This window comes from Colletes gigas, unplaced genomic scaffold (assembly GCF_013123115.1).
Source record: "Colletes gigas isolate AHSC1104 unplaced genomic scaffold, ASM1312311v1 Colletes_gigas_Sc00002, whole genome shotgun sequence".
NCBI lineage: Eukaryota > Metazoa > Arthropoda > Insecta > Hymenoptera > Colletidae > Colletes > Colletes gigas.
Genome location: NW_025106631.1, coordinates 7,205,138 through 7,232,152, shown reverse-complemented (window position 1 = coordinate 7,232,152; position 27,015 = coordinate 7,205,138). Strand labels below are relative to the sequence as shown.

Here is a 27,015-nt window from a genome sequence, read left to right as displayed (position 1 = left end):
TAAACCTTGCTAGAGAAATATTATCGAACGTTAATATAAACGGACACAAATAAACGAGTATTACTTAAATTGCGCATAATCACATGTATGCATGGGCTACAATGCTTACTGATCAATGACTCAGAAATCCTTGGAAGTTACCGTGGTAAATAATACATCTTCGTTAATTATTCAAGCAATGAATTTTAATCATGCATCTTTACTTTCTAGTATACTTTAACATCTTTGCAAACGGTAAAGTATTGCAGTATAATCTGCTGTTACATATTTAATTAGACAATCGGTAGCACCGGAATTGTGCATGGAAATGAAGAAACTATTTCCATCGGACGTATTATATTTATATATTACTCCCTAAGATAAAAAAGTTTATATTTTATTATTCCAAAGTGTATGAAAAAATTGTGTAAATGTCTCATTTTTTCGAAAACGATTGAAATTGACGGTGTAATTATTAACTTTGAAAGTAATAATCTATGTTTCGATGTAACGATCGAACGCGACACTTTCGATCTACTGCAATGAAAAGAATTCCCATTTCATATTCAGCGCTTATCGAGCATACATGGTTCGTCAGTTAAGTAATTAAAAGGTTGTATCGTTGTGGTTAGGACATCGGGTTGGCATCGAAGGAATTAATCAGAAGCGATCACGAAAAATCACGAATCACCGTAGAAAAATGATCGCGATTGGGAACGAAAGCGATGGGATCGGTGGTGATTCGCAATTTTAGCTATATCTAAGGTTAGGAAGATGGTTCCCGTTCGAAATGGAAAATTAACTCCGAATGTGTCGCTCGTTAATGAACGAGCCGTAGGAATATCGAATCGCGAAGGACGCTGGTCGCGAAACGAGTCCGCGATCGGAGGGCGGGCGATCCGACGCCAGTGGGGATACGGGAGCGTCGGGACGCGGCGGGAGGACGCCGTCGACGGTGGGGAGCCTCGGAATTGCGAGCTTAGGCCGTCCCGGGCCGCTTACGCGGAACACGCGGCCGAAGTCGCGCCGCCGGCATTACGTCGCGCACCGTCGACCGCGACTGACGTTCGCGTGGTCGTTCCTCGATTCACGATCGACTTCCACTCGACCACCGGATGCGAGTATTCGCGCCTCGAGAGGTATCTCGACAACAGCCTTCGATAGCTCGCGGAACAGAGTGAAAGCGAGTGCACGGTCGAGCCTCCGGGGATCGAGGACTTCCGACGTCCAACAACCTGTAGGATCTCGCGCCACCCGCTAAAAACGTGTTACGTCGATTAAGTGGCTCGTAGAGTAATTCGGTCACCGATCGCGCGTCATCCGGACCAGTGACACCTCGCGGACTAAGAACGCGTCAGGAGTGGGGGAGGTTGCAGCGAGTTTCGGAATTTAAAACCCGGTCGCTGGTTGCATCGATGTCGACAGCAGGGGACATGACGTTGGCGGGAAACCAGTAGAATGATCCACGCTCGCCATGGAATCGGGAGAAACATCCGGGACGCGGTGAATACCGAGAATGTCGCGGAAGATACGATGAACGCGTCGGCGTGCAGCCGGATCGTTTTTCGAGCCGTCGAGAAGAAGCGGATAATTAGCTGGTGGACCATAAGGACCTGGTAGCGGAGGTGTTCGCGGGCTTCGGCGAGTGTGTTGGCGTCGAGGAGGCAAGTGTTATCACGACGTTCTGCCTTGAAGGTGCGTGCTTTGGCGACGAGGGGCGGCTATTGGCCGATGGGATGCATCTACCGGTGGGTTCCGTGGGCTGCGGGGAGAATTACGCCACCGTTGGATCCCACGAAGGCGCCGGCCCTTGCGGCCCCTCACTGGCGCCGCTTCAGGGGGTGAGCACCAGGTACCAGCAGGCCGACGACGCCGACGCCGGGGGTGGTGGTGGCGAGATGAGCGAGGGTGCCGCCGTCGGCGAGCTCTGGTGGACCGAGAGGCTCGTCGGCGAGGCACAAGCCGAACATCCTGGCGAATTGGTTCGAACAGGTTTGTACGATCCACGATATTATCTACAGACTTACCATCGCTTTGTATTCCTATCTATTTTAATTTACATATGTCTATTCGTAGTTTGTGGTTCATCGTCTAGTGCTAAAATTGTCATCTAAACATTAATCGACTACTTTCCATTTATCTACGAATATTATCTATAGAGCAATCTGCTATAACTACTTTTTATATAAAAATAGTGGCTAAAATTGTCATCTATCTGAATTTGAATACAACTATTTCCCGTCTAATCAATCGATTGCCAACGATTTATTATCAATTTGTTTCTGATCTACAACTACTATACACTTACCATCTACGACTGTTAAACGCCTATGATTTTATCGTCCAAGGCTATTTATTGTTTATGAATAGTTTCTCTATGACTATTTGCTGTATATGGTTTCATTGTCTCCGACTAATTATTGTGTGTTCGCCGTACATGGATTTAATGTCTGCTATTAGTTATTACCAATGATTTATTCTCTTCTGTTTATTTTTTATACGTGTCTGTTCTACAACTATTTGTCGCTTACGAATTAACTGTTTGTGGTTATTTGACGTTTATGGTAGTTTGTTTATGTCATCTAAACACTCATTGTATATAGTTTGGAAAATTATAATATTGAGAGTTCGTTACGAAGGACTCTATTTGCATTTAGTAACCAATATTAAATATACATATGCGTTTGCGACAAATATTTAGAATCCAGTAAATTGCATTAGGTTTAGCGGATTGTTGCCAGGTTTTATCAACCTATAAATAATTCATTACTAATAAATATTTACATGTCGGTGTTGACACAGTTTAATGAAAATATAAGTAACTGTTTAAAATCTTATAGAAACTAGAGGCAGGTCCAGAAGATTTATTTGGGAAGAGGGAAATTTTTAAAAATATATCTGTGGTCCTTCTTTTAAAAATTTATTTATAATTCATTAATTAATATTTTAATTATTTATTTGTTTACTCACACGCATACTCACAAATATAGAATGTAGTATCAAATGCATGATAGATATGTTTTGTTAAGATTTTATAACTTTAGGAGGAAGGGTCCACCCTAATAGAAACGTTAACAAATAAAAACTGCATGTAAAATATGTATTAGCAATAAGTGAAATTATTTGCCTAAGCGTTTTGTCGTTTTATTTCGGCAATATTTACCAATCGACTAACAAACGTAAACTGATGAATATTTATTGAAATATTTTGAATTCTCGGCAATTACTTTTAACGTTTCAAATTTCTAATAAAACATTACTTTCAATTTTGAAAGATTACATTGTATGCTTCCCATGTCAATATAATTCTATTCTTAAATAACTATAACTTAGATTCTGTATACTATTGCGGTTCTCCAAAACTACGAACATAGTTTTTCAAACTAAACTATAGTTTAAACTATATGGAATCATATAGAATATGTTTTTATCCTATATAGTAGAATTGTTTACATTCCTCGATCGTACATTGTAAAACATAGTTTCGTATTATTCAATCATATCAAAATCAAGTTAAATGTTGAATGAAGCCACTAAGATACTAAACGTATAATACATTGTTATTCATTCTCCAAACTAGAAGTCTCATTATTCTGAACAATGTGTTTTCCATATGTTCTTCTATTACTGAATTTGTATCACTACGCGTTAAATACAGTAACAAAAAGACGATAAACGATTGAAACGAAACTCTGAAGTGCAAATGATTTCAAAGTTCAAAGTTTACTGTGATATTTCGCGTTTCGTTTACGAGTCGTTATGGATACTGAAGTAGCCGGAATATTTATGGTTTCTGTCCTCAGGATCGCCGTATTTTCTCTGTAGCGAACTGCCGACTCACTGGCGGTCCAACAAGACGCTTCCGGTGGCGTTCAAAGTTGTCGCCCTGGGCGAGGTCGGCGATGGGACTGTGGTGACAGTGCGAGCGGGTAACGACGAAAACTGTTGCGCCGAACTGAGGAATTCCACTGCCTTGATGAAGAACCAAGTCGCCAAGTTCAACGACCTCAGGTTCGTCGGAAGAAGCGGCAGGGGTGAGTCTCTGAAACGTCGACTATATCCTCCGAACATTCCTTTTCTGCTCACTGTGTCACACTCTACACCTCTAGCCTACTACCTCTTCTATTATAACCCTAGAAAGATTATTACTAGGTCTGACTCTAGAAAGACCAAGGGTCAAGCTATTACGCGGGAGACCGAGTTGGGACTTGTCGAGATCACCTGCATTTCCGGTCGAAAAGCGACATCCAAAGAAACGTATTTCAAGAGTACATCGATAATTTTAAATATCAGAAATATGAACGAAATGTTTACATTAATTTTATTAGATTCTTTATCAAACATTCGTAACTATATACGAACATTTGTTTAAGTAGGATAAGAAAAGTAACTTATTTAGCCTTCGTGTAGTGGATACAGAACTATTTTGACCCAGCTGTAGTCGAGAATTAACTCGATACAAATATATTTTGTCTCTTTGTACAATTTTTGACTGATTTATGGACTTCTTCGAGCATTCATCAAAGTCAAATGGTTCTACGACAAACTTAAAACTTGATGAGCGATTCCTTTTTGAAACTCGTGCAATGTGAACATTTTATTATGTATCAAAATGACTCGTGTTCATCCTAAACTATCCACCTTTCGATGGTTAAAACAATTTTTAAGTGATAGGTTTGAGATCCTCCTTAGTCTTTCTAGGATCTTTATGTTTTAATCCATAGCATGAAATACTGTACAATGCATAAACAATCTTTAGTTCTGAAAAACCCTATCCGAGTTAATAGATACGAGTTGAAACAAAAGTTAAATTGCCAAAAGGTTGTGGGGGTTATAAAACGATCAATCAGGAATGTTTAGTTTGAGGATTGCGCGATCCTCAGAACTAGTTTACTTTGTAAGTGATGCAAAAAGCAGCCAGTAAATTGTCTGCACGGGAGAGGCATGTGCCGTGATTTCGAACCCTCTAAAAGCACGGTTATTGTAATCATCGTCGTCATCAACTGGCCTCGACCTCCCCCCGTGGACCACCTCGCTTTTCAACCCTCCGCGGCCGCGAGTTCTCTCGCTCCCGCCGCCCCCAGAGTCATTACTCGATGTCCGCCGGTAGCCCCGACCTAGCATCCGAAACAACTGGCCGTTAATCAGAAATCATCGTCCGTCGGCTAGGGAGAGAGGCTAAGTTCCCAAAATCAAGCAGATCCGGTTCACGCTCGCGAGTCATTTAATCCTTTCGATTAAAAAAGGGTCGTTTTCCTTTTACGTTCTGAACACGACGAAAGAACCGAATCGCGAAACTCGCCAGGGCTTCGAATGCAACCCAAATTGTTCGAAAACAATTTTCAGTTCTAACCTACTCTGTATAAGACCTGTCTAACCTACTCAATATAAAAATACGAATTCACTTTTGCTAGGACACGTAGTTGCTAATATTCGAATAAAAAACTGGAGGAGGAAGATGCACCTAAGTAGGATTTGGTGGTATTCTTGATCCCCGTTGAGATTGTTTGGATGTTTCAGAATCTCTTAATATTGTTTATCTCGTTCTGTGGATCTCGTACAAAACCACGAGCGTATCTCGTCACTTCGAAATGGAATCACCGAGCCAACCGCGGTGGTAACTTCGCTTATTCACGATTACCAACGTTTTTAAACAATCCGTTTCCCTGCGGATTAAGTCCGTCGGCTTTCAGGGACACGCGTCGATCGACGACGATTGCGCGCGGGGTCCCGGCAGGTAGTTTCGTCCGGTTCTGCAAATGCATTTTGCATCCCGTGCACCCGGAGGATGCATTTATGAATTAACGAGCCGGACTACGCGCGCAAGCGTTCGATAACGTCATCTATGTTTCATTTGATTTCATCATGAAGTGCAGGGTCAGCGAGTTTCATCCTTCTGACGCCGGACACGCTAACCCCGGGGAATCAATTAGCGAAAGAGACACGTCCCTCGTCAAAATCCTTCGATCCCTTTGTTCAGTTTTTTGGGAGTATTTTTTTATTCGTTCTATCTCTCCTCGATAATCCGTAATACTCAATTTCGACGATTGACCAAACCGCCCCTCTCCATAGTGCGCTCTCGTACTGGCCGCGAACGACCAGGCTACCCTCCTATCATCGAGGTTTTGTTTCCGCGACTTATTAATTTGATTGAATCTCGCCACGACGCAACGATCCCCGATATATCGCCAATATCAAGAACTTGGCCAGAGGACATTCGCTGGACACGTTTCCCCAAAACCCTGCACTCTCCTTGGTATTTTTCATTCGGGTGTAACTGTTTTAAAAATTTAGAATCCTTCGATAGAGGAAAACATCAATGGCGATGAAACTGCGTTTGTCGAAGCTTTGTGCTTTGAGTTACTAATTGTTTATAACAAGTTTATTTCTCGTCGATGCGTTTGTCGAACTAATAACAAACAAAGTAAAATTTTACTTGCGAAAATCTAAGATTTCTACCATAGTATATAAAAGTAACTTTCAATGTTGTTTCCTAAAAGCTTCCTAAGACCTCTTGCATTCTGATAATAAACCAGTGGTAAAAGCAACACGTTTTGTTGTAACAACAGACGGTTGTATTTTCCGTTCTGAATTTGATGTCCCATTGAAAGCTACGCAACTTTTGTTTGCAACATTTTGTCATATATCAAATACATTGTTGTTTTCATCGCGTTGCGAGATTCACTCTGTATCGTAGAACAAAATATTATATTTATTTTAAAGATTTTGCTACGAACGTTCTATCGCTGTTAATGGAAAAGCTGGACGATTTGCGGGAGGAAAAGTAGAGTTTAGGCGTCGGGCGAATGCAACAATGTAGTAATCCGAAAGAATGTTGATGAATCAAAGTCGGCGGAAGGGTATGGTCGCAATTATCACCTTCCTTGGAAGGTGCACGGCGTTCCGGGGCGCTCGTAAACGGAAAGAAAAGAGAGAAGGTGGATAGTAGCGCCGGATCAAAGAGGGACTCGCCAGGCTGAACGGGCGTTCCATCATCGTCGGTTCCGAGGTAGCCCGTGCCTATAATTAGTAATATACCGCAGTCTATATCGACACGGCTGAAATTACCACCGATAGTAATTATTTGACAATTGCAGAGACATCCTGTTGCGAGACTCGGGACCTTCCGTCCCCGTTCCGCCGTGTCCCCTCGTTTTCCATCCCAGCTTCTGGCTCCCACTTGGTGGACCAGCTAGCCCTACGATGAGCGAGAGACCTCGTGTCTCCCCTCCTCTCGCTCCCTGGTGCCACGAGTATTAACGGACGGTTTCGAGTGGTTTCGGACGGTTGTGTGGGCGGTTTGGGATGGCGCTCAATCTCATCCTCGGCGTTGGAAACGCACCGACACACCGAAACCAGGCCGTGAGTCGCGTTGCTGGATGAACCCGTTGATGCTCCACGTTATATAGGTGCCACATACGCGTGGCCCGGTTTTGTCTGTCGGTCTGTCCGTTCGTCGTTCGCGAATGCACAGCCTGGGTGTCCTGTCTCTGCAGATGACCGTTCCCATCATCGAGTATTAACCGCAGGACCGGGGAGGGGGGAGAATCGTCCGTGCGGCATTATTAGCCCCAAATGCGATGGACTCGGCCGGTAGAGGGAACGGAGGACTGGGGTGTCGCGCGCGGCCCCTTCTTCCGCTCGCTCGCGATACGACTTCGACGAGCTTTCGACCCCTTTCTCGCACTTTTAGTTTCAGAACTGCTCGTTCGTCTCTCCCAACGACGATCCGCGTTCCTGTCTGTCAGCCCGAAACAAACGTTTCCGGTTATCGAGTCGCTGTCCACGAAGTTCGCGATCTAGGTCTACCTTGGGGTAGGACGTTGGGGATGTTTGCAAAAACGAACAGTTACGTTGATCGTTGATGCATCAATGGCTGTTACCAGATGATCGATAGTTAATTTTTCTTAATTTCATCAAAAATCATAGTTTACAACTCCATTGATTTTTTTAAATTAAATGGTAAATGATGAAATTAAGTAAGCTGAATTCGTGTTTGAATTGTGTCAAATTAGACTTTAGTATCGTTGAACTTCTTTAAATTATGTCTTATCGAATATATTCTAGTTTGATTTGTTATTTTAAGACGAATGCAATACAATGCAGTGATCTCTTTACTTTCATTGAGGACAGAACAAAATTGGTTGCTACTGGAGAAGTTAGAGATAGACACATACGTAGTAAAATATAGAAATATTGTATATAAAGTACTGTCATCTAGATAATCCATCCCTAAAAAATTTCAAACCTTCAAGTGGATTCTAAAAGTGTTTGAGAAACCAATCGCGTTGGTGTTCGTCCAGTGATTCGCACCAATTATATCAATCACTCCATTTAGAGCCTGTGTAATGATTTGAGCCTATTTAAGTGAATCCGCCAAAGTCCAATGGCATTTCCATATTTAGAAGTATAAATCGATGGCATAAAAATATGCGTGAAACGAAGAGATCTCCCATTAGCATAGAAATTGTAAAAACAACCCTTAAATCCTTATCCCAGCAATTCTCAGAGTGTCTCATAATGTCTGCTTGACGAAATTATTTTTCTATTAGACGCGCCGAAAGAACGATTTAGTAAAAAGTCTTGGTTTCGATCTCGTAGGGCGGGAATCTTGGGGGAATCGACATTGTGAATCGTATCTGGGAAAAGCATCGGTTCCAATACCGTCCCATCAGTTGCAAACGTTTGCCGCGTGTCATCCGGGCCGCGATGCCCCGAAAGGACAGACGCGGCTCTCCGTGATCGATGCCGCTAATCGATTTTAAAACGAAAGCCAGAAAGAGCAACCGCGACACGCTGCGATTTTTGGTATTCCGAAACGAGCCACTTTGCGCTCGGCCGGAACGATGACGATAACAAGGATACAATGACGGGCGCGAGAGCGACAGCCACCGCGGGCTCAGGGGGTTGCGATGGGGGCGGCGGAGGAAGAGGGTGGAGCGGTTGCAAGCGGGGGAGAGGGGCATGCTATAACTAGGATATAACGCCGTGCCTCTCTGCAGTCAGTTGCAGTTCCCGGGGGCGGCGGGGTTGGGGGTGTTTGATGCCGGTTATCATGTTGACAGACACAGCGAGGTGGACCAGGCCGCGCCAAGGGGAGACAATTACAAATCGTTGACGTTTACGCCAACACAAACGACTACATGTCCGCGACACGTTAGATATCCCCTCTTTAGCGCGAACGATCTTCTTCCCATTTTATCGCGGTTCAAGACTTCGAATCCTCCGGCACGGAACCGGAACAATGCCTGTACCAGGCGTCCCACGTAACAGGGAAAAGCTACGTCTCTGAAACGATCAGTGATACAAAAAAATTTCGTTAGGCAAAAATTATTTTATTCAGCTTTAGGCATCGATGCGCTTAAAAAATGTTACTGCATCCTTCCTTTTTAACGGGACTCTACAAATTTAATTGCAGTTTTTTAATCTCTATAGAAAGTATTTAGGTATTCAGCCTTTAAATTGAAAAATTATACCACTTTAATGTTTATTAAACCACTCAGGCTACAACAAACGTTCAAACAGTGTTCCATTGTAGTCTAAACATTTTTACATTCTCTTCTTTGCGTCTCGTTTTATAATGTTCGATGTTTTTAAACGGATATGACCTTTCATCTTCTAAAATTGGTTGCGACGCATCCTTTTCATAATTTATAAAAGTATGAAGGCAATTGTTATCTTCGACGAGGATACTACTTCTTCGTACGATTTTGTAACACCACAACCGTTCTGGTTACACTTAATGAATGAAATAAACATTTCTGCCCTTCCATAACTCGCAAATGCATAAAATTACATTCAGTTTGAGCATCGTTTGATCCTTCATAAAAGTCGTCAACGCGTTTGAATATTTTTAAGAATCCTAAGCCTCGCCACTTTTCCAAAGTTCGGGTGTTGTCTATTTGCAAGCGTGTATTTCCAATACCATCAACACCTCCTTCCTAAAAAGCCAATCTATTTTTAAGTGGCCGAACCGTGCCGACACAAAGTAACTCCGAAAGGACCTAAGGTGTATAACACAGTTGACTTTGCCGGCCGAAAAAAGACAACGGGGGCTCCTTCGTTCGAGCGGCGAATTACCGAATGCATATTAGCGCGCGAAGAGCCCGTTTAAGAGAGCGTAGTCAATCTCCGCGACGGACATTTATGGAGAGGGAATTAATATACCGGACCTTCAACCTCGAGACCTTCGTCGGTGATATATGTACAACGGTGCCCCACCCCCTAGCGTTCGTTTCGCTTCCCCTTAAAGTCTGGACAGTCGAAGAAACTCGCGGTCGCTCGAGACATCTAATGGCTGCTGATGTAATTGCTGGAATCGTAAACTATTTGGATCGAGATTCGGTAGACTCCCTTCTGACCACAGTCTTCGAATCTATCGTTTGATTTTTCACTGTTGGCCCCAGCGATAAACCAGCGTTTCTTATTAATTAACTATCATCCCTTAGGCTAGACGCGCCAAGAGTTTTTGCGTATTATTCTTCTGTCAGAGAATTTGTAGAACTTCTGCTGATAAATAAGGGAAATATTTGACTGTACTTCATCCAATGGTATCGAAGGAACCGGTAGGTTAGAGTTTAATAAACTATGACCACCTATTTTGACAATCATTTAACACAAGCTCGTTTTAAAACTTGAAGTTTTCGCGAAGAATCGTTTCTCGAACATTTTCTCACGTCAAACAGTAGAACGAACAACTGAAAGTAGTTTTTTTTTAAACTTCGTTAAATTCAAACAACTCTACGGCTCTTAATTATTTCTTTTTGCAATTCATTTTACAGTGTGGTTGTAGAGAAAGGTTTCCTATTTGTAGCGACCACCTCAAAGTCAATTTACGATCTTTTGTTGGCGTTTTATCGCAGTTTGAATGAGAAGTGTGCCGTCAGCGATTGAAAAATTCGAGGTACCCAGTGTTTGCAATCTGAGAAACGTTTTACTACGCAAGTGTCAGATCTATCAATCTTGTTTGCTGCTTCTAGGATGGATATTGCTTATTTCGAATATTTATTATAGTATAGTTAAACGCACAACAGCTTTAAAATCCTATTGATATTATGAAACTGTGTTTATTATAGAATAATATACCTCCCTGTTTTTCTTTAAAATCGCAAAATAAATAACAGAAAATATAGTGATTGAAGAAGATTAAAGTGAAGTCTAACGTTTAGATCAGTTCGATCATGTCACACTCATATGTTTGCAACCCTTTTCGACAACTCTCCCATCGTTTCTAGGCAAAATGATAAGGATATCTTTTGTCCCTTGAATGACACTGTAAATAGTCCTGCAAGAATGTTTCATTTCCATACGAGGCCAAAAATGACCATTTTCTATCATCTTCCTTTGCTGCCAACATGTATTTATGGAACAAATGAACCGATGTTAAATGTTTTTTTTTTCCAGGAAAGAGCTTCAGTATCACCATAACGGTGTCAACGACGCCACCCCAGGTAGCAACCTACACCAGAGCAATCAAGGTGACGGTGGATGGACCAAGGGAACCACGTTCCAAAACGAGTGAGTAGAACATTTTGCACTTTGCGTAACCCCGCGGATCTATCCGCGAGATCTATCCGCGGCCACCGGCTGCTGCTAGCGTGGATTCCCTGAAAATGTACCGATAATTCAACGAAAGTCCCTATACGCGGTAATGGGGAGTCATTACCGAGCAGATGGTGCGCGATGATGCAGTGGTCGACGTGCGTACCGCGCGTATGCGTGTTTCGGGTTAGCTATTCACCCGGCCGTGCTACATAGACAATGCTTTTACCCGGGCACACTAACGCGCGAAAAGTAATCCACTTACCGTAATATACCTATGAAAACCTCCAAAAATATCCGTTAATTATTGATGCTTGGGCATGCTTAATAACCGGTCTCGCATGTTGCGTATTGGCGACATGGGGCTTGATATACAAATAACCGGGGACCATTGTCGTTTAATTCGACGATGTTCGCCATTTTATCGGGCGCATGCGAAACTTTCCATCGTTTTTAGAGATTTCTTTATAAACCGTACAATCATTTTTAATCAAAGCATCTCCCACCGTTCTTTTTTTTCGTGTCGACGTATTTTTGAAGATTCAAAAGAATTTGAAATTTTCCACAAATGCAGTTCAACGAGCCTATCATCGAAACAATTTATTGTTCTGGCAATGAAACGATTTTTACGGTGGAAAGAATTCCTGAAGTTGTTCATTATATGGAACTGTCGTAACATTTTGACCTGAATTTAACCATTCACATCATCGCGACCATGAAAGTTTTGCTCTGGCTACTCGAAATCATTCAAATAAAAATGGTCCAATATGTGACGCTTCTTCTATAGAGGCATTATTTAAAAACCAAACCTAAAGGAACAAAAATATTTTTTGTATATTCCTTTTATAACAAGTAAAATTTCTGATGTTTGAAGTACTCTTTTTCGCTTGGAATTTTCCACCCTTGAATTTCGATTCATCGTTGTGTGCGTCATTATAATGCTCTGCAGGAAAGCGAGTAACGTTAATATACTTGTGTATTTGATGTTCTGAATTGCAGTGGAACTTCGATAATTGCAGGAAAACTAGGCTGAAAATTTATGCAGTTATCGAAGTAATCAATCCAATGAGGGAACCACACTTACACAGCGTATCTGCTCTATCTATGGTCACTACTATCTGTTACTACCTGTGGTTACTAGTATCTGCACTGTCTATGGCTACTACTATCTATTATTAGGTTCTATCTATGGTTACTACTTGTACCGTCCGAAACCGCAATTTTTTTACAAATTTCACCGAGTTCATAAATCTCGCTACATTCGAAAGTTATTTTGTTTTTATTTCGTGTCTGGTTGTATTCTCTCGATCGAGCATAACTGTGCCTTTAATGTAAGCATCAGTTCTGTTTTATAAAGCGATTGGTGGTGCGTACGGGGGAGGAAAAATGGCCGTTTCATGATTTGTGATCACTGTCGAAAAAAACAAACAACAGGAACATAAAATATTTGAGAATTTTTTAATTATTAGGATAAATTGTTTCATATTGATTCCTTAACTTGTGAAAATACACCACCACCAATTTTACCATCGCTAAAGCAACGTTCCTTTGTTTACCAATTTCTTGATCATTTGGCCAACTCTTTTAACACGAGTAAAAAAGATCTGTTTTTCCGTTTTCTCGAAGCAACGGGTATCAAATTAATTGCGTGGAAAAATTCTATCATCTCTTTGGCGATAATAAGTAAATAGCGTATAATTACTTCCGTGTTTTGCGAAATTTTAATTCGACGATTAAATACGCGCATTGCGGCCGCTGAAAAATTGACGAATATTATATAGTTTTCTCTGTTAGCTAGGGATTGCTCGCCGGGAGCAAAACGGACGATAAAAAAAAACGTTAGTAAAATCAATCACGGTAGACCATTTCGAAAAAAAAAAAATCTGCGAGGCCAACGGGTACGCGTCGCCCTACGCCTATCAATACTTTATACAACAAATGCGAAACGTCCGCAAAAAGCTGCCGTATTCGCGGTCGACTCCGCAGCGGCTATTAATCTGATATCGAAATAACAGACATTTTTTTTTTTTGTTCGTACGGACGAAGCCAGAAATAGGTGGCAAAACTCGCTTAAGCTGGAACAACTGTTACGAATCTCCGGACTCGTACGCGGAATCATCTGGCTGTTTTAAACGAGTCTCGTCGACAAATATTCCGTGAAATAAATTTACATTTTGTGGAACCATTATATAAAACCGAGGACGAATAATCAAAAAACGCTGAAGTTTAATCGTTCTGGCTTGCGCGGATTCAACTGAATTATTTTCATTATTGGTCGATACCTGTTCCCGCGTAGTTATCCTCACCGTTTCTGAATCACCTTTTCGAATAAATATTTCATGGCTAAACAACCTGTTACCGGCTCACTTTCATTTTTTAACGCGTTGCATTTATGCTAATACCAAGGTCCTGCCGAGGTTTCTATACGATTTCTTGCCAATTGTACAGAATGATAAAGCTTCGGCGTGGACTAGTTTTGAGCGAAGCAGAATCAAACAAGCCGAATTATTTTAAAAAGGAAGACGACAATGATCGAGACTAGCATAATTTTGACAATATGACAGCTCGTAAAGATGAATTTGTATTCTACTGGTTATTTTTCAACATGAAATCAACAATTGAGTCCCTCAATCTACTGAATCCTTTCAATATTGAAACAGTATTTTTAACGATCAAGAGCCCCTAACAACGATTGAAGTAGACTGAAAGGGTGCCTAAGCCAGATGAATTACAGTTGATGAAAATACTCTTCTATTCCACTGTTTATTCTTCGACATGAAACCAACAATTGAATCACTGAATCAACTGTACCCTACCAATATTCAACGATTAAGATTGCCTAACAAAGATGGAGGTAGAGTGAAAGATAGCCTGAACTACATGAATTACAGTTGATGGAGACGAAATTCTATTCCACTGTTTATTATTGAACGTGAAACCAACAATTGAGCCCCTAAATCAACTGAATCCTTCTAATACTTAACAACTAAGAACCCCTAACATCGTTGAAAGTAGACTGAAAGAGGATTTAAGTAAAATGAGTCACAGTTGATGAAGATGAAACTCTAGTTAGCTGTTCATTCTTTAATGAGAAACTTATCGTTGAGCAGCTGAATCGTCTAAAACGTTCTGATGTCGAAACACCGTCTTCCACGATCAGGGTTCCCTAACAATGATGGCGGTAGCCTGGAAGTGGACCAAAGCCAGACGAGTCACAGTTCGTGAAGACGGTCCCAGTCTGGAAACGTCGGGCCGATCTAATTCCGTCCGTAGAATGAAAAGGACGTGTCGCGTGGAGGCCGGCGCTCCTGTCGGATAGGACACGCATCACGACATATTGCATATACGGGTTTTGGCAGCGGTGGCGTGTCTCCTCGGCTTGGCACGCACCAGGGACAATCTATGTAACGACCAGCAAGCGTACGGGCGCCGTCGGGCAAAACAACCGGCGCTTTCATTGTGCTCGCAACGATGCGAAGCGCACCGCTCCGCAGACACCTGCCGGCTATCATTATTGCGTGGATAATCGTGAGCTTTTTGTTATCGAAAATCACCAACCCCCTCCCTCTCTCTTCGCGTCTCGTCCATCGGCTGGTTCTCTTTCCCTCGCTTCGACTGGCCGTTTCGGGGCGAGCCGGTAATCGTGCAATTTCTGTAATTCGCCGGCCGTCAGCGCGTGTAAATACTGCAAACGCGGCTACCGTGGCCAGGAACGACACGTAACAGGATTAACGGACTTCCCAAGGCTGTAATAGACTGACCGGAACCGTTCGAAAGCATTAGGAGCTTTTCGGACAGACGGGTCGCGAGCTACGAACCGGCGACCGATCGAAAGATGACTTTTTTTAAATTAAAACGTGGATGAGGAACTAACGCGAGAAGCGACTGAATCGATGCAACTGAAAATCGAAGCAGCAGCAATTTGCATCCGAAAAAGGAAATTGTGCGCGAAAGGAGTCCTCGTTACTCGTGTAATGGGTTAAAAGAAATTAATTTTTCGTTCTTCTCGTGAGTCAAATGTAAGTTAAAGTCGAATTCGCACAAATGACAGAGTTTCATTTTTCAAATTGACATCTAGAATTTTAAACTCAATCCATTGTATTAGTTATGTGTTTCTTTAGGTACTGAACCTAAAATTTTGGGTTTAGTTTTTATTTATTTTTTATTAAAACCAGTAGAAGGGGTGTTCTGTTATCGTTGCTACTTTGTACGAAACAAAAATTGTTTTTTGTAATTTGACCATATGATAGCTTTTTCCCAAAAGATTCGTAAATATCAGTTACTTTTGAAGCTGCTATATGAGAATCCCCCTCGAATTGTCGGTCAGTGCTGAAAGCATTCGAAGCAACGCGGAAAAACGAGTCAAACGAACGGAGAAAGGGATCACGAAACAAAGTGGCCGCCTACCGTCGCCCAAAATCATCGGAACATTCCCGCCAGTACAATATCGATGGCCGCTGTCAGTCAAAAGTTGAAATTGAATTTGCTTGACCATTAATTGGTCCGCGTTTGGAATGTCGATTAAAGGGAACAGCGTACCCGAAATGATTTCTCATCCTCGTAGGAAAAAAATCCGGAATCTATTGTCAGAGTGTAAGGGTCATACGAGGATTGAAATTGTCCCGCTGGAAAATCAGTCTTAATTCGTGACTGGAACTGAATGGATGCAGGATGTTGGAAAAACGATCGTTCTCCAAGATCGTGGATTTCGAAGTGAGTTGCAAGCAAAACAGGATCACGATTGATATCATGCATACCAAAGGATATATTGAGAAAATGTGACATAATAATCGGAAATAAACTCCTACAATCACCCAACGATAAGACTGTTAGACTGTCGTTAAACCATTTGGACACGTGATTAAACGTGATACGAATTTTAATTCTGATCTCTCGTTGAAACAAATAATGTTAAATTGTTCCATCTTCCAAGAAATATTTTTATTATAACGAATTACAATTATTATTTAGATTCGTTTAAGAGCAAGTTGAAATTTCTTAACAAATCAGCTGAGGACCCTGTACATTTTTTTAAATAATTAAGGAACCGAATGAAATTATTCTTTAGTGGACATCACGAACATTAGAGATAATAATCAACATTATATCCAAATGTTGGGTATTTTATCTTAGAGATATTAGAGAGAAAGATTGATCACCTTCGAGACACGAAAGACTCCATTCCAGGGGGCAACGTTTCAAACAGGACGGATTTAAAGTCGTCTTTTTAGGAGAATGCAGACTTGTTGGACATCGATGGAAATGTGCAAGAGAGGAGAGAGGAGAAAAGATTTGAGCGAAATTCTCGAAACGTCAAGGAGGACGTAAGACGAGCGGAGGGGAGAGGTCCGTTATTAGAGAGGAGGAAAAAGCCACGCTATTTCCGTCCTCCGGGGCCGCCACACTTTGATTAGATAAGCCCACCACTCGTGCTGCGGAGATTGGAATTATTGCTCTCTCTCTGCTTCACCATGCTCCACGAATCCAAAGGGGCAATCGGCGAAGGTGTTATATCACAATGGTTCTTGTTTATTGTAATTAACCAACTTTCCGCTCTTGGATTCGGATACCAGGTACATTTTCGGCCGCGTCGAGTCCCCTGCACTTGGCCAGACGATCGTCAAGGATTTCGAGCCAGGATGACTAAAGTCGAGACGCGATTACTGTTCACCGCGATAATTCAGTCGAGCTTCGACGATCTTTCTTCAGGAAGAAATCGTGACCAGAATTTTTCGTAGAAGCGATTAAACCTACATGCGATGAATGATAGAAACGTGTTATAGTTGCTCGAGGAATCAAGATGAATTATTCAATAATTTCAATGCTCCAAAATGTGTTAACAGACGATACCTTGTTAAAAAGTGACGAGAGATCTAGAATTCAGTTTCCAAATTCATGATAAAATTGCTAAATTGTAATTGAACCTAGAAACAGATAGTACTATTCGAAGAGATAGTGTTTTCTTAATATTCTCTTGATATAATGTGGCTCGTTAGTTTAGATAATAGGTACAACTATTGCAATTTTATCATTTGCTTCATGTTACGAATTTACATTGTACAAACACTTAATTTCGGCAATCTTTTAGCGATTTAGGGTAACGCTATGTCCAAAACAGGTGCTTTAATTCCACTTCCTGAATAAATAACCAGATATCTAAGGACGCGCAACGAACATTTAACTTACAAAGTAATCAGTGACGTGATAAATATAGTTAAGCCGAGAAACCGATAACACTGTTCCAAGAAGCATAGTGTGACCTTATATGTATTTCCTACCAAACGAAGTACTCTTTGTTTCTACTCTATCAGACGTGATTCCCATAGAATCCATAAAATTTCCCAAATTATTTGACGGTATCTTAGCGAATCTAGTATGGCGCCTTTCAAAGTTATTTGCCCCTTCTTTCGAGCTTCCAAACACTCGCAAGATAGAATTTACGTTGATATTCGGGACTATATGCATAATTCTTGATCATGGTAGTTCGTCGAATGAGACACAGATACACACAAACGTCAAAAAATAAGTGTCAAGGTTTTCTTCGGTAAAACAACAGACTTTATCCATTTGTTTCTCGGCGTAAAAAGCGGCATGAACTTATCAGGTGACCCGATAATTAGACACCGAAATCCTGTTGAGACTCAGCCAGAAGGCACGATTTGACTTTTTTTTTTATGTTCTTCGCCGTACGAAAGGATCTCCTCGCAGACACGGGGATCCAAGATGAATTATCGGTACCTCTCTGCGTCCCATTCTGCTTTGCTCCTCTTGAATGGAAACGCCGATCGAGGTATCCAAAAAGAGCGTCGGCCGGTACGTTTGGTGCATTACAAGCGTCCGGTACGTGAGAAGTCGTGGGATCCGGTCGTGGAGCCGAAGGCAGAGCTCCCTTGTTTCTCCTGGCTTGGCTGATCGTTGTAGTCGGTAGCGAGGGATAATCTTGTAGGCATCGGTTGGTGCACCGGAGCTGACCATCTGGGCTCGCCGACAATTTCGTGCAGTTTGCGGTCGAACTTTATTTGTCGTTCGCCCTCGTGGCCGAAGTCTCTCCTTCCCCACGCCGTCGATTTTCTTCCTTTATCGCGCGCCCTCTTCTTCCTTCGTCCCCTTCGTCTCGGTTACTCCCCGCCGGAGGAATAACAATTTACGCCTCGGCTCCCATTCTTGGCTTCCTCTCGACCGACTGGACCCGTTCAGAGATGAAAGCAGAACGACGCGCTACTTCTCCCGATCGCGACTGGATCCGCGAGCTTCGTCGTCCTTTTCAAACACCACGACAGAGTCGCCAAACGTTGACGGCGTGACATTAAATTATGAAAAATGTGAGGTTCGGAAGCATTTTTCCAATTAGTTTTCACTAGAAAGCCAGTGACTTGGGAGTTTGCTTCGTATCCAAACTCGACTTCTCTCCACATATTCAAATCATCGTTGCAGAAGCTGACGAAACCTTTAGCTTCGTCAAGCGGTATTCATCAACCCTTACCAATACATATTGCATTCGATTGCTTTACTGCTTACTTGTGAGGTTACGGCTAATCAAACATAAACAGATTGCATTTAAAGTAGGGTGAACTATGCCTATAACTGATCATATATATTGATTAAATTTAATAGATTTTAATTTACGAACGTCTACAAACAAATCTAGAATTTGACCAACAATGTTCCCATATTTCTCAGCGAGGGTTTATTATCTGAGTAAGAAGCATCAATTTTGTACATATTGGAGATTTTTAAGAAGAGATAAATAATTTCGTGCCTCAACCCGAAGGCAAAATTGTCAGAGATCAGTGGGAGTAGAGAAACAGTTTTTCCACGGATTTGTTCCGCGCAGGGACGCGAACGATGGAGCCTCGAAGAGGCCCAAAGGGTTTGCGAGAATGGCCGTTAAAGGGGCTTGATCCGTGCGGTATTTCGCGGACAAAATGCCGATGTTACGTAGTCGAGTCATCTTCCCGCTAAATATCCTGTCCAATGATTATGCAAGCAATCGAGCCTATGCACGTGGCGCATAATGTGCAACGCCGTATAACGACACGCGCGGGCTACATGCATATTGCGATCCGACACAATAGCGAGTCGCCGTGTCCGCTGTACTATGTAGGCGCTGCGATACTTGGCTCGGTGTTCTATCAATTCACGGGGGCTGGAATGTGCGAGGAATGCTATTGAAGTCGATCGGTACACGGACCAGGTCGAGTTTCTTAATTATCCCACTCTATCGGGCTAATTGCACAAACATCTGCCCCTTGACCCCTTCCACCGAACGCTTGGACGCCGTTGCTTTCGTTCGCCATTGCAAAAGTCTTGAGAGGATACCTTTAAGAAAAGGTGTCCAGCCCGAGAACAGACATTCCCATAAGATTCGAGCTTCTTGACGAGTGTCTTTGGCAAGTAGAGCACTTTGAGTTGGGATCCATTGTTTGCGTTAGGGAGAAATTGTTTGTACGTTGGTGTCGGGGCGTTTTGGAGTCGAGTTTGACAGGGCACAATGATTAAAAATTCCTTCTATATATTTTCCTTGTTACCCATGCTTTCTCTCTATTGAGCATATTTTAGTATTCTGTGCTTTATTTTTTTTTATTCGCTCGCTTCTGTAGTTCGTCTTAATCTATTTGCAACGAAAATTAAGTGCAAAGGTTTGCAACCAATTAATTATTCAATCTGTGCAGCACAATCTTGCTGCCTAGTACTTAACACTTAACACTTATTTGTACCATAGGAATTTAAACGATAGATACGGGTCATTTCTAGAGTTCAAAACATATGAAGAGAGAACCAGAAAAGTGGTGGAAAGTAAGATGAAAGATACTATTTAACTACTTGAAATAAATGTGCTTGTCTCGCAAACTATCCCTAAAGATGAACTGGAACACCTGACGAGTTTTCGGTTGTATTGTGACGCGATTCAAAAAACAACTGTTCCAGGACAGACACACATCCCTGGACTGGCGCGAGTTCCTGCATTGCCACGAGTCCCTGGTCTGGCACGAGGAACCTTCCCCGACGCACCGAGCCCGTTCACCCCCTACCTACGAGAACCGGACCCGTACAGGAGGAATAAGCATCACGTCGGCAACAACGTCACCGCGAATTCGGTTAGTGGTGCCTGTAGCAACCCCAACAACACCGACCCGACCGCATCGCCCGCTTCCAGTACACACCTCGGGGCTACCGGCGGCTCCTCGGCTCATCAGGATTGCTACAAGCACAGCCCTCAACACGGCGGTGAGTCTTGCTACTTCTACCATCGCTTCCGGATCTGTGGATGGTTCATTCACTGACCTGGCTGGCTCGATTCCCGCGGATTAGGCTACTCGGAAATTTACCGGAACCTCGAACGCAGATTCGTTCAATTTTAACGCGCCGGTGACTCGTATCTGGAATCGTAAATACGACTCGAACGCCCAGAGAGACGATAAAATATTCATAGCGATCGATCTCTGCTATCTGTTCTACGTATCATTGTGACGCAGCTACAATTATGCATAACCCACGAGGTCATCCTGCGCTAATTCGATCACCTTTTCTCGTCGAGGTTAGCGGTTTTGATGGAATTTAAATCTATCGTAAGCCGCCATTTTGCTGGTGCAGAATTTGCTTAAAAAATACATCGTCCCACAAGTGGGTCGGTCGACGCGTTAATCCCTGTAGGTCAGACTGTTGGACGGTAGTTAATCATTAATTGGTGGTACCACAGGTTTTAAAATTTTACACTTTTCATGATTCTCGTATGGCAGTTTGACTTCAACTATTCGTTAGTATCGCATTTTTAGGTGCCTCGAATATTTTTTGTTCAACATCCGGTATGTATTGTATTTCTTCTTGCTTATTTTTAAACTTCGTTCTTCGCATTTCTATGGAAGTTTGATCTATTTAACATTTCTTAACATTTAAAATTTAGCTTGAAAATATTTTCTAAATTTAATCATTTGTCCTGGATTAACTTTTTGACTTTATAAAAATATTTCTTTTAACAATTACGTCTACAGCCATTTGCATCCAAATGCAGAGCTATCGAAAGGCACTTTTAGATCGAAATAAGTGTGCGTAAAACCGCGTTAGGAATGGTGTTAAATTGCTATAAATTGGGGTGTTTTTACTCAACTATAGAAGCACACATGAGCAATTTACGCTTGACCCTCTTTTTGCATGGTATCTTTTTACACGAAATTAAATTACGTTTTATATAGTTTGTATCCGTCGCTTTCGCCGTGTAGAAAAAGGTCAGGTGTAAGTGGAAGTAGTCGAACGAAAAATCAAAACTGGTTTGGAACGCGAAGGGTTAGTCTATCATTATTCGATTCAACAGCAGGGAACTAGAAATCGAATCCTATTCGAGACTACAAGTTGTTCGTGCCGATTTCTCGGATATGATTGCACCTTGCAGCGAAACGGATCGATTAAAACAATCCATAAACGTTTGATCACCATTGCTAATTAATCGCACCGTCGGATTTCGCGGCTGGAATCGACGCTACCGTTCGACCAAGTAACAGCCGAGAGAAGCCGCTGTCTTCCGATCTGTTTGCTTGTTTCGTTCGATAGTGGATATTCTTGGGGGCATCATCATCTTCCGACGAGCATCCTCGTGGCTCGTGGAGCGACTCAAAACTACGCGCCAACCCCACCCACCCCCTCTACGGGCGGAGGGGAAGCGATGGCGCGGAATCGAGAGGAAGGAGAGGTTCGCCGTTTCGCGAGGTAATAGTTTCATACCTCGTTCCGGCTCTGCACCCTCTAATTCAACGTAATAACGACATTCAACCTGCCGTTTCCATCTCTTCTCTTGCCTGATCCCCGCCACGGAGCGCCGTTGAATCTCCCTAGCACGAGGCAACAGTGTCCTCTCCTCTCCTGGCGTTACGTTCTCGTTGGTTAACAGGATTCCCGCGGAATTCGACCGTTTCCGGCGACCGGTCCGTCACTTTTCCTCGTTTCGAGACATTCGCGATAACTGGAATCCTGAGAAAAAGAAATTATAGATAGACAAATATTAGGTCGTTCCATAAGTTTTCTTCTTGAGCTCTTCCAAGAATTTAACTGACTCGAGAACTAAGAATGACACTCATCGTAAAGCTCCCCCTAAACCACGTTATAGTAGACAAAAAACATTTCGAATCACTAATATTAGAACAAATTAAGCTGATCAAGTTACGTGATTCATTCTGTGACGTTTCATATGCAACAACCTATTGTATACTTCAATGTATCCAAAACCACGTTTGAAATTGAAGGAATCGGAGCGTACGGGAATCCAAAGATAGTTAACCCCTCGCGAGAGCAACGGAGCATTTTTTCGCGACTCGAAATGGAGTATATTTTTCGAAACGAAGGCGCCTTGGTCGATTGGACCAGACTGGGCAGGCCAATTCGCGTAACAGCTGCTCGGTAGCAATTCCCAGCGATATTTGGAGGTCGAGATATCTGGTGCCGATAATTCAAGACGCAAAAAGGCGGGAAAGGTCGGCGGCCACTTCATTTCTGCGCGGCTCGTCTCGCATCAGCGGTCTCGACCTGATCAAAGTTAAGTAGACGCGCCCCTGGCTGGCAAGACCTCTTTGAAGCTACGTTGCGGTTTCTCTTTGCCCTAATCTCCGCCGCCTCCGACCTCTGCCACCCTCTTCGTCGATCAGCCCCGTGTGCTGCCTTCGGGGCGAACTTTGCTGCGCCCGTGTCACCTTCCCAGATCGGCCACCATTGTAATTACCTCATTTATCCAAGGCAGAGTTTCGCCTGCCTTCTTTGAGTAGCCAAAGACGGAAGTCTGCGTCTTTTCTTTGACACGGCGAGTTCGGCGTAGGTGGAAACTTTCAACGACAGTGGGATCGCGAACGATCGGAAGGCGGAGCCTGAAGTTTTTTTCACGCGGAAAGTACGTTAAGTTAGCGGTTATTCCTGTCGTCACAGCTGTTCGTCAAATCTGATAGGAAAGAATGCACTACTAGTTGCCCATACGATTGTTATTAATTGATACAAATAATTTATTAAAAGAGGTAACGTCCATGTGTAAATATTCCGTTTCGTAAACTTTTTTATTTAACACGTTGACTGCCACGGTGATCACTAGTGACACTTTAAACTTACATCGTGTTGTAAAATTGTTTATAATTGAACAATCATAATATTTGCAGCAAATAACGCTACTGTCATTCTATTTTTTGCACTATGTGTTGCTTCGATATTGAAAGTTCTATTGCTCTGATCGAAAAACCCTATAGAAACCAGTCTTCGCGTTCAACGGCGGAATACGCGATCGATCGAAGTATCCGATTCTTCCTTCCGCTGAAAATCCAACGAACGGATGTATCTTTCGATATAAACGACCCAGATTCCGCGTAATATCCTTCGCGTACCGCTCTATCCAGCATCGCGTTTCTCCAGGCTGATGCTCGCAGAAACCCATCTGCAAATCGTTTCTACCTGTTCCTCGAGATTCCCCTCGCTTAAATTCGTTCCCTCTCGTTCTCCGCGCGTAATGCAAACATTTTCACACCTATCACATGAATGGGAAATAGTCGAGCGCGAAATAGTTCGTTTACTAGTCGCCCCATTCATCTCTTCTCTTTTCTGCATCCTCCCCGCGATGGTCCCGTCTTTCTTCTTCGCGCCTAATGAGCAGATCCGAGGCCGGGCACACGTACGAACGAGCATAGAGTGCGAAATGAGCGAGCCGAGTGTTGGTGGATGCAATTTTCTTCCTCCCTCCTCCGCCTCTGGCCCTCCTCCTTCAAGTAGCTCTGCTCTTTTCGAGTTGCCCACCGATTCAGGCCCTCTCCCGAGGCGTCGTGGCAGCCTACAACGCCGCTCACGTACAGCTCACGTGCACGTCTGCGTAATACCAGGGATCGATCGGTCGATCGATCGCCTCTCGATCGATCCAGAGCTGGATCCATGTTGTTTTTGCCCTTCACTGCCGCACCGACTCCTCCTTTTGTCTCGGGCTCGGTTCGCTTGCGATGCCAGACGTTGTTGAATCGAACCTATCTCTCCTTCTTCATCGTCATCTTCCCGGCAATCTTCTTCCTCGCCGTTTCGTCTCTCTGTCTCTCGACTCCTGGTCTCCGATTGCTCTCTGGATCTCACCTACACGACGATCGCGAATCGGTCGTGCGTTTACCGTATGAATTGAACCGTCTAAGCAACGTTCAACAATCTCCAGCTCTCTACCCAAAGGGTTTCTCAAGAAGGACGCGCCATTTTTGAATTTGTATTATCAATTTATGGCCGTCACGATTGTTCCTGTTTGCCCCTATTAGTCTTTTTAAAAGAGATGCTGTTTGTAGGTCGAACAAAACTGTAAATCTGTTTTCCTTTTTAATGCCAAGCCATTATGAATGGGATTCGTCGGGTCTGGATGATCCAAAAAGTCAAAAATGTAAATTGAAATTTAAAGAAAAAGATGGAGAACATATTATATTGGAGTTAAGTTAAGCTGTTTAGCGCAAGTCTAGTAGCTTCTGTCCGTGGAAAGATGGAGGACTCGCGACCCGAAGGAGCACGCACTTACGCGCGTCGTAAACGCAGCGGAGAGGACACTGTGTCCGATGGAAGGGCAGCAACGACCTCGGCCAGAAGGTCTCCGAGCGAAGAAAAAAGGGAAGCGAGCATTACTCCTGTCTCTTATAATATAACCGTGTCCGTTTCTCGTCTTCTTCCCCGGAGTCTCATCTCGAGTCGTGATCGGGGTAATGAGGCTCCGGCAGTGGCAGCGGGCCCGAGTACCCGATGAGTTGATGCGAGGGAAGAAGAAAGATGGCGATTCTTCTTCGCCGTACCGTCGGTCCAAGCGAAATGGAGAGACGTCGCGGGATAGAGGGGACAGGGGAGACAAAGATGCTGACGTGGTAGGGGTAAGGACGCTGATTATGGGGTGTCAAACAATCACACTGATTGTATATTCTCCGCTGAGTCCTTCTGTCTGCCTCAACGTCTACTTGCGTACACCGAAACCGGCGGATTTGTCTTGTTTCCTCGCTGCTTTCGACGCTGGACGATGGAGTCGGTTTCGAAACGACTGCGCGGAACGTCGGATTTGCGATCTACCTGGCTGAACAATGTTGCAAAGACATCGTAAATGAGGCTGTGATGCACCACCAGCAGTTGGAACTTTTAGATTATCGAAGATTGACAGAGGAATTTGGGCATCAATTTTTTTCTGAAAACCCTAGATCTACTAGTATCAATCAATCTGGACGGAGGAGTTTCGAAAGGATTACGAGGAACAATGTTGCAAGGATCTCAAGAACAGACTGTGCTGAAACATCAACAAATGGGACTCTCATACCAGTCACGATCGCAGATTGGTCTCCAGAAATCCTAAGATAGGAATTACCATCGACAGAGAAATTTGGGAATCAGTAATCTTTCGAAGATCTCAAATTTATTAGCTTCATTTCAAACGTACCAAGAAACTTCTTCACTATGTAACTTCTTTAATTTTCTCGCGATTGTGGCCAGGCGACCCCCGAAGAAGGTAGTAATAATTTTTAGCGAGATGATCAGGGAAGAAAGGGACAAGGACACGTCTCTTTACCTATTTACCGAGAGTAATTGGCCAGCAGGCTGAAAAAATACAATGAGACTGAGCCAGAAGTCGAAGAGAGGGGTTGATACTGTGATTCCCACGTGCCTCCGCGGATAGCAGAGAATGCGGCTACCTTTCTGGCTGTTTCTCGGCCTTTTTCTCCGCCTACTGATTGTCCCGCAACGTTTCTTGCCTCCGCCGTGGATTTTGCCCGTCGCTGCGCGGAACTTAATGGAAGGCTAGTGCGTGCTTGTACGGAATTGTTACTCCCCGCCCTTGGAACGGTTGGGAATTTTAGTTAAACGATACCGCTGAAAGATAAATCTTCGTCATTTGTTATCAAACCGCGACGCAGTTTTTCAGGGGTTGCGCGTCTAGAATTAGTAGTTCCATAAATTCGTCGATCAATTCCTCCAAGGGAATTATAAGCAAAAATGTTGGCTTTAACAAACAATATGAGTATTAACTAAAGTGTCACAGTAGTAGTTGTTTAAACGTACAATGTATGGTAAAATAAGGTTGAATTGGGTGGTAAATCTGTTCATCGGATTTAGGAGAGTGAACCCTTTTAATCGGGAAGAATTAAATTAGCAGCCAGAGAGTTTTTGTGACACGATAATTGCTTTACGTGGCGATGGATAAATTGTGAAATTTCGTGTTTAACTATCTATAAAGATAATACGTCATATATGTTTCTTAACTCATCGAGGCCTATCGTTTGAAGTATGACTTATTAACTCTAGATTTTTACTTTTAATTAGGATATATATCCACATCTTTACAGTAATAAAATTGAACGAAAATCGCTAACAAATAATATTTATAGATTCTAGAAATTTAAGTACGGGGTTTGAAATAAGTATAAAATAAAAATTGACTTTGTGGATGGTTCACATCGGCGATCGTAGCATAAAAGCAATGTCGTCATTATAAACAGCCGTTCCAACCATTATATCCTTTTTGATTCT

General features: G+C 42.9%; 1 protein-coding gene across 1 annotated transcript in view; it reads left to right on the top strand.

Moving 5' to 3' along the window:
• Positions 1-1,040: 1,040 nt before the first annotated feature.
• Positions 1,041-27,015, top strand: part of LOC122399236 (protein lozenge-like) — a 41,655-nt gene continuing 15,680 nt past the window's right edge. The window contains exons 1-4 of the mRNA XM_043399768.1: positions 1,041-1,971; positions 3,783-4,013; positions 11,383-11,496; positions 20,449-20,748. Of these exons, the coding sequence (XP_043255703.1) occupies positions 1,716-1,971; positions 3,783-4,013; positions 11,383-11,496; positions 20,449-20,748 (901 nt within the window). The 5' untranslated portion in view covers positions 1,041-1,715. The remainder of the gene's footprint in view (positions 1,972-3,782; positions 4,014-11,382; positions 11,497-20,448; positions 20,749-27,015) is intronic.